This window comes from Hyperolius riggenbachi, chromosome 10 (genome assembly GCF_040937935.1).
Source record: "Hyperolius riggenbachi isolate aHypRig1 chromosome 10, aHypRig1.pri, whole genome shotgun sequence".
Classification (NCBI taxonomy): domain Eukaryota; kingdom Metazoa; phylum Chordata; class Amphibia; order Anura; family Hyperoliidae; genus Hyperolius; species Hyperolius riggenbachi.
The window spans coordinates 64180824-64194101 of record NC_090655.1 but is presented as its reverse complement, the minus strand read 5'-3'; the positions used below and the strand labels follow the sequence as shown (position 1 = coordinate 64194101).

Sequence of the window (13278 nt, the reverse complement as noted above, 5' to 3'; positions counted from 1 at the left end):
GAGGGGACATGTGACACAGTGCACATACTAAGTTGCTTTTATTAATCCAGAACTGCATGCTACAGATACTGTACAGCATGAACATGTATTCATTACAAAAAAAATTTTTTTGCATGGTTTTAAAAACCATCTTGAAATTAATCGGAATAAGAGCATAGAACTGAACGGTAACATCACAGCTGTTAGGAAACATTCAAAGTATTCACAAAAATGTTATAGTTATTAATGAGCATCTTAATAAACCAGCGTAAACCAGAGACAGATTTACAATTGAGTCATGTCAAATACAATGGCACTCGATGAACGGATGAACAGTTTCTCTGTTTTGTTCAGTTTTTTGACGTTTTTCTTTTTTTTCTTTTTTACTTTTTTTTTTTCATTTGCAACATCAACATGCCTATTTCTGATTTCATTTTTTTTAACACTTGCTACCTACTTATATGTAGCAAGCAAGCAAAAAAGTGGCAGTCTTTTACCTTCTGAGTAATCTAGCGTACAGGATTTTGGCCCGTAGGGGGGGTGTAATTTGTTTTGTACCTCATTTTTTATTTTAATGCTACCCAGCCACCCTCCTACCAAAAACACCTGTTAAGGATGACAGAAAACTACGTACGAATCTAGCTATGTAACATCACATCAAAACATGAGGAACAAAAATACGGCATCAAAAAACAAAGGGGGGATTCATCACCAGGAATTTTGGCACATCAAATTTTTTTTTTGTTAATTAATGTACAGTCTACAGTCCTATTGGCGCAGGCGCGTCTCCTGTTCCTTGAGTCATTTACAAAGTGCTGTTGTTGAAACAGCGGCGGGTGGATTTCCCATGTGAATTTCAAGTCTTGGTATAATGGCTTTTAAAGCAAAGGTGTCATTTTGTTTGTACAATATTGATCCTTTTTTTAAAATGCAGCTACAAATGTCCATTTGGTGGCAACTGAATTTCATACAGCAAAATGAAAAAAAAATATATAATATATAAATTTATATATAAACTTAAAAACCTTGTACAAATGATATATATATATATAAGATGCTTACACTAAGAAAACAAAAAAAGAAACTTTGTACAATGCATCGAAGAATGGAGAACAGACTTTTTTTTTCTTTTGTTGAAAAGGGACGACATAGAGATAGGACACAAGAGATTTCTAGGTAATAAATACTACTTACTGGTCCAATGGCTCTGAAATAAGTCAACGTACCCACCCAAATTTCCCATGAAGCATCCCTTCCCCCAGTGGGGGGAAAAATATATAAAAAAAAAGGGAAAATCTACCACCGTTGAACAAGGCATATTAACACATTTGTTCATGTTTTTAACCCTTTTGTGTTCTGTACATTTCAACAATAACAAGAACATCACAATAAAAGTTGTTTCACAAGAGGGCACTGCATTCACCGTGCCTGGGAGGGTAAAAATGATTGGTTCAGCAAGCTCGTATGTGATACAAATAATCAAGAACCAACTCCTTATGTAAGGGCTGCTCCGAAATTGCTTGTTTTTTTTGTTTTTGTTTTTTTTTTCCTTGTTTTGTTATTATTCTTTAAATCAGTCTTTTGAAAGTAACCTATCAGAACTACATAACAGTTATTTATTTTTTGTAATTTTCATATATTTATATATATATATATAATTTCCCCCTTCTTCCGATGCTAAAAAGACTTTAACGTTGATGATACAAATTTTTGGCAGAACCTTTAGGCTCATAGAGGCCTGCGCAGTCAAATCGGAAAGGCGGAGATAAAAAGACAGGTCAAATATTGACCAATGAAATTCATAAAACATCTACTAAAGTAGCCGCTTGGCACAAATAAAAAAAGAAATAAAAATCATGGGGGCAAAAAAACAACAACAACAAGATGGACTAATTTTAAAAAAGGCGAGGCAACAGTGCTGGAGTGAACTACTCTAAGGACTTTGTGACGAGGGAAAGGGGCTGAAGTTGCGTTCCAGCCAGGGATCGATGTGAAGGAAGGAAGGACGTTGATGGCTGTGCTGTTGACAAAGAGTATGGCGTTGAAGACGATAATGAACCAGGTTGGTGATTGTGGTCTGTTCCATTCTGACAAATAGTTGACAGATTGCTGGACTTCCGGACTGGGCTTTCTGTCAGAGGTGACTGAGGCATGCACAGCCGTGCCAGGGGGTCAGGCTTCAAAGTTAGAGAGAGAGGTTGTGTTTGTTCAGTATGTGGTGTTGAGTCTCTTGTAGGGGAGTCTAGCATGTTGGGAGAAGAAGGAGGAGAGTCTAGTAAGCTTCCGTCTGAAGAGGGCGGGCTGACGCAGCTGCCTTCACCTTGTATGTAGCGAATGCACTTCTTTTTTCTCCTAGAATAAGGGAAAGAAGGACTTTGTAAGCACCATCCAGGATCACTGTTGAGATTCATCAGAAATGGAAACATAGACAAGGTCAGACTGGGCTCTTAGTGATACACAACGTTCTTTAGTAAATTTTAACTAGCTGAGATTCTCTTTGAATATTAATGTACATACACAACATGTTTGTGTATGTGGTAGATTCCAAAAAAATCTAGATTAAATGGCAGGGACAAATGTGGCTAAAAACAAAATAGTAGCAATTCCTAATTTTTGGTAATTGTGATATCTGATTGGCACTCGGTACAAATACCTATACCTAGTGCAAATACCTATAACCAGTGCAGATTTACTAAGCACTGGCCTATGCTTTAACAGATTGTCAAGAGAGAATTCCTAAAGAAAAGAAAATCCAATTCACAGATCTACAAGCCATCCAAGGTCCATAAATAGGATGCTAATTCTATAAGCAATCAAAGTAGGTTTTATCGAAGTCTTTTAAAAGCCACCTTGTGTGGTAAAGTAAAGTCTTAGTTAGCTCCACAAGGTGATGTTAGTAAGGACCTGTATTCAAATGCCACCTCGTGGTACAGAAAAAACAGCTCCAAAGAGCATCTAGAGAGGTATAAATGATATATCGGTAAATATAAATGCCCTGCTGTTTTCACATTGAAATATCATAGAACTGGATTCTTGGCAGTTTGATTCCAATAAGTTCTTCAATGTTAAGTAAAAAGTGGAACAAAGTTTTAAAACGGGGAACTGTGAAAATGGCTAGCGAATTCAATTTTCTACCTAATTTTTTCTGCAGAGAGCAAGAAGGGGCCCATAACTTGATACCCTGAAAAGTATCGTGTCTGTGTCCACTTTTTTTTACTATATCATGCTGACAGCCTAGTTTACACAGAACAAACAACAAAATGCATAAGCAAAACATATTAGCCAAGTATTTTTTTTTCAAGTCTTGTTAAGATCTTCTCAACTATTACATATTGAGAAAAAGTAACCATTTAGGTCTTTATATTTAGGACTACTCCACAGGTGCCCCTTTGGGACGCAGGAACCTCAAGAGTTAATTTGGACTATTTTAATTTAGTTTTTCATCAAAAGCTTTGATTTTAAGAATTGCACTGGGGACATCTAAAAAGGCCATATGCAGGAAAACAGTACTCATGGGTCTAAAATATGTACTGACATTTTTTTGATTTATCCTTTCCTTTGTTATAGCTTAAAGCAGACATCTGTGCGCATAAAATGTTATATGCTTTAGCTTCAAGCTAAATTGAAGTTAAAATAGAAAATCCAATTTTTTGTGTGGAAAAAATAGTTCAAGCGCTCATGTGACTACAGCTGCTGTTGCTTCCTTTAATTCTGATAGATGGAAATGATGTCATAGTCTAGTGACGTATAAACCTCACAGAGTCAGAGAGGGGGTGTAATCTGGGCCACTGCAGCAGTTTTTATTGAGAAAGAGATCTGAAGTCTAGGAGGAAGCTGTGGTAGCAATCATGTGCTAGTGAATTTAGATGTATTATCATTGTTCATGGAGATACAGTATTTTTTTATTTTAGTTGTGTTTCAAAACTGTGCTGTGGAGTGGATGATGAGGTTTGAAGAGGTATAATAATAATAATTTGAATAATAAATTGAAAGAACCAAATCTTTGCGGTTCCTAGATCTGGTCAACCTTCTCCAAAGTCCTGGCACTATAAATTATGTTTCCTGCAGACCCTAGTTTCAAAATATTACAGATTTTGCATCATGGCTAGTCACAGGACATGGCTATATTGCCACATGTAGGGATATACTAGGAAAGTAAATTGTACTTGCTGATGCCACATACATTGGCCATCAGAGCTGCCTCTATACACAGCCTTCATGAGTGGCAAACTGCATCAAGTTAGGAAGGGATGATTCATATTAACACAGCCAGTGATGTTGTTCATGCAGGACTGAAGTGCTCAAGCAGAGAATGACTTGCGGGATGAAGAGATGAGGTGAAGACATGCACTTATCATACACTATGCAATGTCCAACACAGTTAGTATGAGACAATTAAATGGGTTGTTTGAGGCTTGGATGACTCGTGGGAGGTTTTTGGTCAACGGGGACTCTAGAACTGTACCTGAGCTAAATGCAAGATTAGTAGTAAAGAGAATAGGGGATAACATATATGCATACTTATGAGAATAATATGCTATAGGAAGGCTGAGACATGCATCATTCTAAGCAAATAGCAGCCCTACTCAGTGCTCAGTAATAACCCAACCCTCTCAGTTTTTTTAGGCGTGACGAACAAGACTTTGGCTACAGAAGACTATGCAAAACTTGAGCTTAAAGAGCATATTTTATAATCCCAGCAGGCTTTCCAAACCATGGGCCCTGATAGCCGAAGGGCCACAGGCTGTCTATGCCTTGGATGGAGAATAATTTGAGAAGCTATATTAAATCATGTCATGTGGCATTTAAAATTAAGACTAGACTGCCTTGAAATAGGGTCCGCTTTCTAGCCAATTTTGTAAAAAAAAAAAATGATACTCGGTGCTTACATTAATGACCTCAGGGTTATACACTAAAAATCATGGAACACAAGATGGAGTGACAATGGTAACATACAGAGAGGGAGGAAGCAATACCTACCATCGTTACATTCCAAATTCAAAGACTGCTTGCATCAGAATAAAGAAATAACAGATTTAACCAAAGGATCATTGAGAAGGAAGAGAATGAAAATTTGTAGCCCCTCCACCAAAGTTTATCTCAAGTGACTGACATGTGTTATCTACCTAGAACTATTCAATTACTTATGGTTGAATTACAGTGTGGTTCTGGTGCCTGAAATCTGCATAACTACTGACCACTTACTGACGCTATGCTCTCAATGCAAGGTTCTTATTTTGTTTTCCACATAAGAAAATAATGTTTTCTTAAGTGAGAACTTCACTTAATTCCTAGGCTATCATACAAGTCATGAAGTTTGATTAATATGTTCTCTGCTTTTACAAGGTATGTGCTAACTGGGCAAAATTCAGACTGTGCCCTATGGGGTAAACAAAATCATTTGCAACCCATAACGTAACGTAACGTAATGGTAATGGGGCTCCCAAAGGTTTGCTTAATCATCATGGGTGGATTTTGATAATTCTTGTCCTCCATTTATTACCTGACTGGTAAGTTGCCAAGTTCATCCCTTTGCATCAACATGCAATACCTTCCATAGTACTAAGTCCATCCATAGTACTAAGTCTGGTCATTGTTTAACCCTGGAAGGAACTGGGGGAGTTGTTTTCGCAAATAACAGGTGCAATAGCTCCTGCTATTGGCTGGCAGTAAGACTGCTTGTCTGCTTTTGAAACTGTATTGTACATTTTACCAATTCTTTCCTGAGATCATGCAGGCAAGTCCAACCACCCTCTAATATACTATTAATTCAGGGTTCAGGCTAGTGGGCGTAAATATAGTTTATACAGTTTATACAGTATCTCTATCCTACATGTGTAAGGCCCTTGATAGAGTATACAGACCTATTCACATCTGATACAAACTGGGGATAGAAATGAAGCCTTTTCAAATATGACCTGTGTCTTTGATGGCAATTCTGATTATAACTGTACAGTGAGAGCATCTACCAGAATTGTAGTCAGCCATGCACAAGGACATGCATTTAAGGACAGATGCTTACTATTAAATGGACCGTGTTATTGAGAGAACAGTTCTTGATTATTCAGCAGTTTCTGGGTTAATGCAAATGTTTTTTGTTAAATTTGTTATTTGATTAAATCGCTGTGACTGTGTAATGTTAAGTTCCTCATGGGCGTGGCCTTTCAGAATAGTCTGTAAATTATTGTGGACATGTTCCACCATAAAAGGGCAGAAAATCTTACAGCTGCATTAACTGTAACCCTTAGAAGTTCACTGCAAAATTGGATTTAAAAAAAAATCCTTCACCAAATATCGCAGACTTTTGCATAGTGAAAGTCAAAAGCCCCAGTTCTGAAACCTTCTATTGCAGTCTATTATTATGGGCTGTAATTAGAGTATCCATAAGATTATTTCTAAGTTTATATTAAGCTCTGACTGTCCACTAATGGACCTCTGACTGTCCACTACTGGGCCTCTGACTGTCCACTACTGGACCTCTAACTGTCCACTACTGGACCTCTGACTGTCCACTACTGGACCTCTGACTGTCCACTACTGGACCTCTGACTGTCCACTACTGGTTAATGTGATTAGTGGACCTTGGCAACATGGCTGTTACAACAGAATCAACAACCTGTAAGCATTGTTTACAACCATGGGCTAGCCACGAAAATACTTGGCTATTTTATTTCTTGGTGAACAAAATGAATTTCAGCTCATTATTCAGAAGACGTTAACTGTCTACTAAGCCTACTCTATTTTCAACTTCATGTTTGGCCTAACTTGTTAATGTGCTATTTTAATACAGATTTCATCACCAGGAAAAAAAGGGTATTTTCTGGTCTTAATTATATGAATTAAGAGAAGATCAAAGAAGTCCAACCACCAGGGATTTCTAGAGGAAAGGAAGAAGGAATTTCATTGGTCAGAAGTGGGTGCAATCACAGAGAGGCTCCAGGAAGGACAGAAGGGATGTCATTGTTCCCCAGGGTCCCTGTCATGTTATACCTGCACGGTTTGCACCACAGATTCTGTCTGTCAAGTCCGAATAATGCCCGACACTTCTTTGGAGCATTTGCATCTGTCAGTACAATGTAAACACATAGAAAACACAAGAATATGGTGTATACTGCTCACTGGAAGGAGGCACTAGCTAAGGATACCTACATAACATCCAGTATGATTTTAGTTGGTAATTCCCCCTCCATGCCATTGCCAACACACAGAACATCTAAAAATATCTGTCTTAGGAGTCCATTATATCAAGGCAGGTTGGTGGACTGAGAAAATAAATAATGATCTGGCCTTCTCTATCTCAATATATGTGAAACTCTCAACAGCCAGAGCCCAGAAGCAAACAAGGCTCCCGTTTTATAATGCGTGCCAGTTAGTTGGATCAGGAAAATGTACAAAAGTAGAAATGTGACTGTAAAGAAAGAGAAAGTTGGTGTATACAGTGAAATGTAAAGTCCACATCCAAACTGCTCTGCTCATTAACTGAATAGAAACTGAAAGTGGTGCTAAAATCCTAATGTGTGCAAAAGGTGCTGCTCCCACTCTCGTTCTGCTGCTGGTCACGTGACCAAACGTGCTCCAACAGGCTACATGATCTTAGCTAAAAGAGCATCGTGGGCTGAACTCTAACCTTCTCTTTCAGTTCTTGCATTGGGTCACATAACTGACAGCAGACAGTGCCCACAGCAAATGTTGTTTCAGAAACACTGAACACATTTTTTTTTTTAAAAAGAACACTATCGCAAAAAATGTTAAAATTTAAAGTACATGTAAATCTATACAAATAAAAAGTATGTTTCTTCCAGAGTAAAATGAGCTATAAATTACTTTTCTCCTATGCTGCCGCCACTTACAGTAGTTAAAATAAATCTGATGGAGCTGACAGGTTTTTCACTAGTCCATCTCTACTTTGGGGATTCTGAGTATTTTCATTTATTCTTTACAAAAGTATTCCTGGAAAGGATCTATATAAAGATGCAGGCTGCCCCCTCCCCACACCTGTTGCACACTATTCTGGCAGTTGGACTGAGCAACTGCCATTCACTAAGTGCTTTAAAAACAAAAACAGAGAGTCCCCATGAAAATATGGGCTAGTCCAAAACCTGTCAGCTCTGTCAGATTTCTTCTACCTTCTCTAATTGACAGCAACTTAGTAGAAAAGTAATTTATAGCACATTTTACTCTGGGAGAAATGTACCTTTTAATTACCGTATGTGTTTTCATGTATTTTACATTTTACAACTTTAGTCAATTAGAAGTATTAAGAGGGAAAGATGGACGGGATGCAGTGGTGTAATTTTATTTTAAAGCTGGCAAGTCATAAGTGCCTGAACTAGCAATACTAAGGTTCTGCACCTTCCATAACCCTGAAATTAGTAGCTGTGTATCCATAGAGCACCCTGCTCTCCTCTTTACAAGTACCCTTCAACGTTTCCTTTTTAGAGTTAAACCCTGACTAAACCTGAACCCGAAATAGAATAAGGCAAATTCTCAAAGCAATCCTGTTGTGTAAACTATACCTTTGGATATTAACTTTCAAATCAAAAAATCCATGATGTAGCTAAGCTTGCCTGGAGCTGTGCGCCCATCCATCTGCACTCAGGACTACAGTTCCTGTGGACAACCAACTACTCGCCACCACTTCCAGTGAACTAATAGTCTGTATCTGTACAAAAAGGGCACAGGTTTTCTACTGTCGTGAAGGGATGCTGGGATGTGTTTCCTGCAATTTATCGCTCTTTCTCATGTGGGTGTCCCATGGTTACACTTGAATGGCCCACCCATCAGCTGCCTCTATAAGTGAATAGGATTAAAGCTGCAGTTGAGCCACATCTGGTTCATGACTTGGGTATTCTGACCACCACTTTGCCTCTACTCACTGTTCATATTACTCTGTCTGATAACTGTTAAAATTTGCCTTGTTTAATTCACGGTTTGGTTGGGGGTTTAGGCCTACCCATTCTGACTCTGAACATTGCTTCTTACAGCCCAAGACCCTCCTCAACTGTTTGACATTCCCAGAGATTCCCACTGAGACTCTGCAACTGGACTGTCCAATGGCTGAGGGTCTGTCTTAAAGGGTCAGGAAAAGGCAAGTCGATAAAATTGGTAAAGTTGAGGCCTACTTAAAGGGACACTTAAGTCAAAAAAAAAAAATGAGTTTTACTCACCTGGGGCTTCCAATAGCCCCCTGCAGCTGTCCGGTGCCCTCGCCGTCTCCCTCCGATCCTCCTGGCTCCACCGGCAGCCACTTCCTGTTTCGGTGACAGGAGCTGACAGGCTGGGGACGCGAGTGATTCTTCGCGTTCCTGGCCACAATAGCGCCATCTATACTGCTATAGCATATATCATATACCATATAGCGGCATAGAGGGTGCTAATGTGTCTGGGAACGCGAAGAATCACTCGCGTCCCCAGCCTGTCAGCTCCTGTCACCGAAACAGGAAGTGGCTGCCGCTGGGGCCAGGAGGATCGGAGGGAGACGGCGAGGGCACCGGACAGCTGCAGGGGGCTATTGGAAGCCCTAGGTAAGTCAAACTCATTTTTTTTGTTTGACTTAAGTGTCCCTTTAAACAGTGCCACTGGGGTTGTTCCAGGGGTGCTCAAAAACTCATAAGGATTGCCCTATTAAATGCAGAAGCTACAAAATGCTGCACTCATGCAATTCCTCTAGGTTGGCCTTCTTATATGTATGAAGTTCACCATAAAGTTTCGTGTAAAGTGTCCTTGAGATGTACCGAATAAAAAAGTACTAAACATAAAATATTCTTTGTTTTGAGAAATAAGATGTACATTTTCAGGGTGCAAAGGCACAGCAATGGGGAGGGGGGTGCGGGTCAAATCCCAGTATGGGAGGAGGTAGACAGCACATTACTGTATTATATAAACGCTCACATACATCAGGGCTTGGAACCACCATTCTCTACACCACACAATGCCCACTGATGGAGATGCCTGGCATCATAGCATGCTCGAGAAGTATGATATGAAATGTAGAAGCAGCAGGGAATGACCAATGCTTGAACTGTTAGAAGCCCATCGATCCTCAGATGCCACAAAAAATATATATAGTTATGATTTTTGTGAATCTGCAGTACTTGTGCTCTTTTCTGTAAGATTTATAGGATTGGGGGAGGGGCTGATTTTACTTTCATTGATATGGCAAAGTTTAACATCCAGGTTTGTTAATCAATGTCAGTGACATGTGGATGAGAAGCAGGCAATGAATGATTGTGACTTTGTTCAATACAGAGATGGTTAAAAAGGTCATAAAGACAATAGAACAACAAAGAATGGGAATACGACAAACTGCACCTGGACTTACCCCACATGTTCCAAGCTACACATATGAGTGCAAAATGCACTGGCTGCTTTCTCTGAGTGCTCCACGGGAAGCCCCTAAAACTGGGGCACTCTACATGCAAATACCACCGCTGCCCAGGAAAGCAAAGCTTGCCTCTAAGCCTTCCAAGCCTCTTTATTACGCCATCTCTATGTCGGGAAGCCCCAACAGGCATTATGAGGCTATCAAGAATGACAGTACAAGGCTAAGCCTGGTTTCCTTGGAAAAGTCAGCATTTACACTTTAGGGTGCATGGGGATAAAGACTCCCTGACCCTCTCAGAGGAACCATGCCTACACTGCACACACACACATGCAGCTTAGAAAGTCTGAGGTGATTAAAAGACTAACCTAGACTTCCTTCTGCTCCCTTGAAACAGGATTTTACTTTGATTTTCATTTATTTTTTTGAGAATGTGGGCCAGTGCCACTCACAAAACTATAGCCTACAAATTCCCAGGGAACCAATAGAAATATAGATATGTAACTAGGAAGATCTCAAAATGTTTGCTACCTCCGTGAGCACGACAGTGTCTGATCACTATCCCACTGCAAACACGCTCACGAGTGTGGAATTCAGTGTGTGTAATGGTTTTTACCTTCTAAGGCATGTGGAATCATTGAAGGAATATTCCACCTAAAACTGATCATTCAGTGTTACATGTTGGCATATTATCTCCCCTGGGCACCACAGGAATGGGATCTTCCTGATATAGCACCCCAGAGTGAGCAGGGGCGCCCAAAATTGCAAGGTTCCCACCTTGCAATTTTGGGTGCCCCTGCTCACTCTGGGGTGCTATTGCTCTTCCTCCTGTACTGTTCATAATATAAAATTGAAGAAAAATCAGCAAGGGAACTTGAGACCCTTGTAAAGGCCAAGGTAAATGCGTACCTTTAGTGTGGATAGCACATCTGCTGCATCCTTATGCATCTTGGAGGCTTCATTAGCTAGATATCAATGATTCTGTCCACCCTGGGACGTTCCTGTTGCCTAACTTACAATTTTCTTCGTATTAAAGAATTTTGAAATCCAGCACTGGGAAGGGGAGCTTCTTGTAATTGTCACACGAGCTGTACAGGTCGGAGAACTCATGGCAGAGTTATCTCCACCAGAGTCGCCAAAGAGATACAAGGAACTTCTAGGTCATTTTACTCAACAGCACCTACACTGAAATTTTGGTTTTGGGTGGACCGTAGAACATTAACAGTTCGGCTATCGTATGTACCTGACATCTGGTGATAGTTACCAGCTGGAGTGAGATAGGTCTCATTCCATAACATGATCAGACGCTGCCTAAGACATCCCACACTACAGAGGAAGAGCAAAGGCCAGAGATTTGTTTAGGCCATTTGATGTCTCCACCAATGAGTGGCCACCAACCCTTTGAGGACAACTAGGCGGTTAGCTTCAGGCAAAGAGTGGGGGAAATTACCAAGTAAAAAAAAAATTAAATAAACAATGGTGAAACCAGCCATATCTTTATCCAGAATAACCATACACACCTGCAGGGACCGCACCAGTTATTCTGCTGATCAAGGCCAAAGCGCGCTCGACATTTCTTAGGGGCGCTCAGGTCTGAATGAGTTCAAGAGAGCAGCGAGCAGAAAATAGGAACAGAGGAGAGATAAAAAAATAAAATAAAAAGAAAATCAATGTACTGTTACTAATTGCAAAAAGCGCAGAACTTTAATTGAAAAAAAATCACAGAGTTAAACAAAGTTCATGGAAAGGTAACTGATTGTTGCATATTTTATCTTCTGTTGGCAGATATGTCTAAAGCTGCAGAATCTCCTTTTGTAGAGGTTTTCCACACTTAGAAGACAACCCCTGTTGTATGGCAGTTTTAAAGGTTCGGTCCACCCAAAACTGACAATTTGATTACTAGTGGAGCATGAGGGGTCAGAGTCACCTGCACCTTATACCTTGCGAGGGCAACAGTAACAACCATAGTTTCTGACACTATTTCTGTCCAACTAGGCAGTTTGCATGTCACATCCACATTGGGCATTTCACATTCTTCCCACTTATATATTAAAATATAAGAGGAAAAGTGGAAAGCCATTATTGAACCAGATGAGCAGACCTGAGCACTTAGGTACACAGCTTTTATTTAAGAAGTACTCTAAATACCAGAAGTAGCCAATAAAAAAGTTAATCTTTTCCACACCCAGGAATAGCTAAAATATCAGATTTGGGCGGACTAACCTTTTCAATGAATTTATTGCTATTTGTAGCCCTCTTCTATGCTTTTCAGCCAGGTCTCTTTGTTCTGCAGCAGAAACAACTATATATACTAGCCCGGAATATGGAAAAATGATATTCCTGGCAGTTAGTCAAGACCTCTGCCACGAGCACAGAAGAGCAATCACCTTCCAAGGTAAAAGACAACTCAGTTGGAACGTATATTTTATTTAAAGAGAACAATGGAAGGAGAATAAGACATTTTGGAAGGAATGCTGTAATAGTCACAAGATGGTATGAACTATCCACCAGACTACTGGGTCAGTCCAGGGGTCAGTACTAATTACCGTTAATGGGCATGCTATCATGATTGTCTACTGGCCCCTTTCTTGTTGATCTCAGCCAATCTTTTGGCAAGACCTCTGAGTACCCAACACCACCTACCTGCCCCACCCGCTACAAACTGAACCAATATTTTTGTTCATGTCAAGGAGAGTGTAGTAATAGCAATAATTCTAATGGGGGTACTTGGTTAATTGAGTACCTTAAATTACACCTGAACTGAGAGGGGAATGGAGGCTGCCGTATTTATTTCCTTTTACACAATACCAGTTGCCTGGCTGTCCTGCTGATCTCTTTGGCTACAGTAGTGTCTGAATCACACACCTGAAACAAGCATGTGGCTAATTCAGCCAGACTTCAGTCAGAAACACCTGACTGACATGCTTGCTCAGGGTCTATAGCTAAAAGTAATGGAGGCAGAGGATCAGCAGGTAGGA

At 40.0% G+C, this 13278-nt stretch overlaps 1 protein-coding gene across 41 annotated transcripts in view; it reads right to left on the bottom strand.

Annotated features, from left to right (window-relative positions):
- The window catches only part of TCF7L2 (transcription factor 7 like 2), a 774578-nt gene that overhangs the window by 407463 nt on the left and 353837 nt on the right, over positions 1-13278 (bottom strand). For 13 of the 41 annotated variants that reach the window (XM_068255163.1, XM_068255162.1, XM_068255153.1 and 10 more), the window contains 2 exons: positions 11821-11893; positions 22-2376 (listed from right to left, as the gene is read on the bottom strand). In XM_068255163.1, coding sequence (XP_068111264.1) covers positions 1908-2376; positions 11821-11893 — 542 coding nt within the window. In that variant the 3' untranslated portion in view covers positions 22-1907. Of the gene's footprint in view, positions 1-21; positions 2377-6969; positions 7043-11820; positions 11894-13278 lie in introns of those variants that run through there. The other 28 variants (XM_068255177.1, XM_068255172.1, XM_068255180.1 and 25 more) reach the window with 4 other exon arrangements.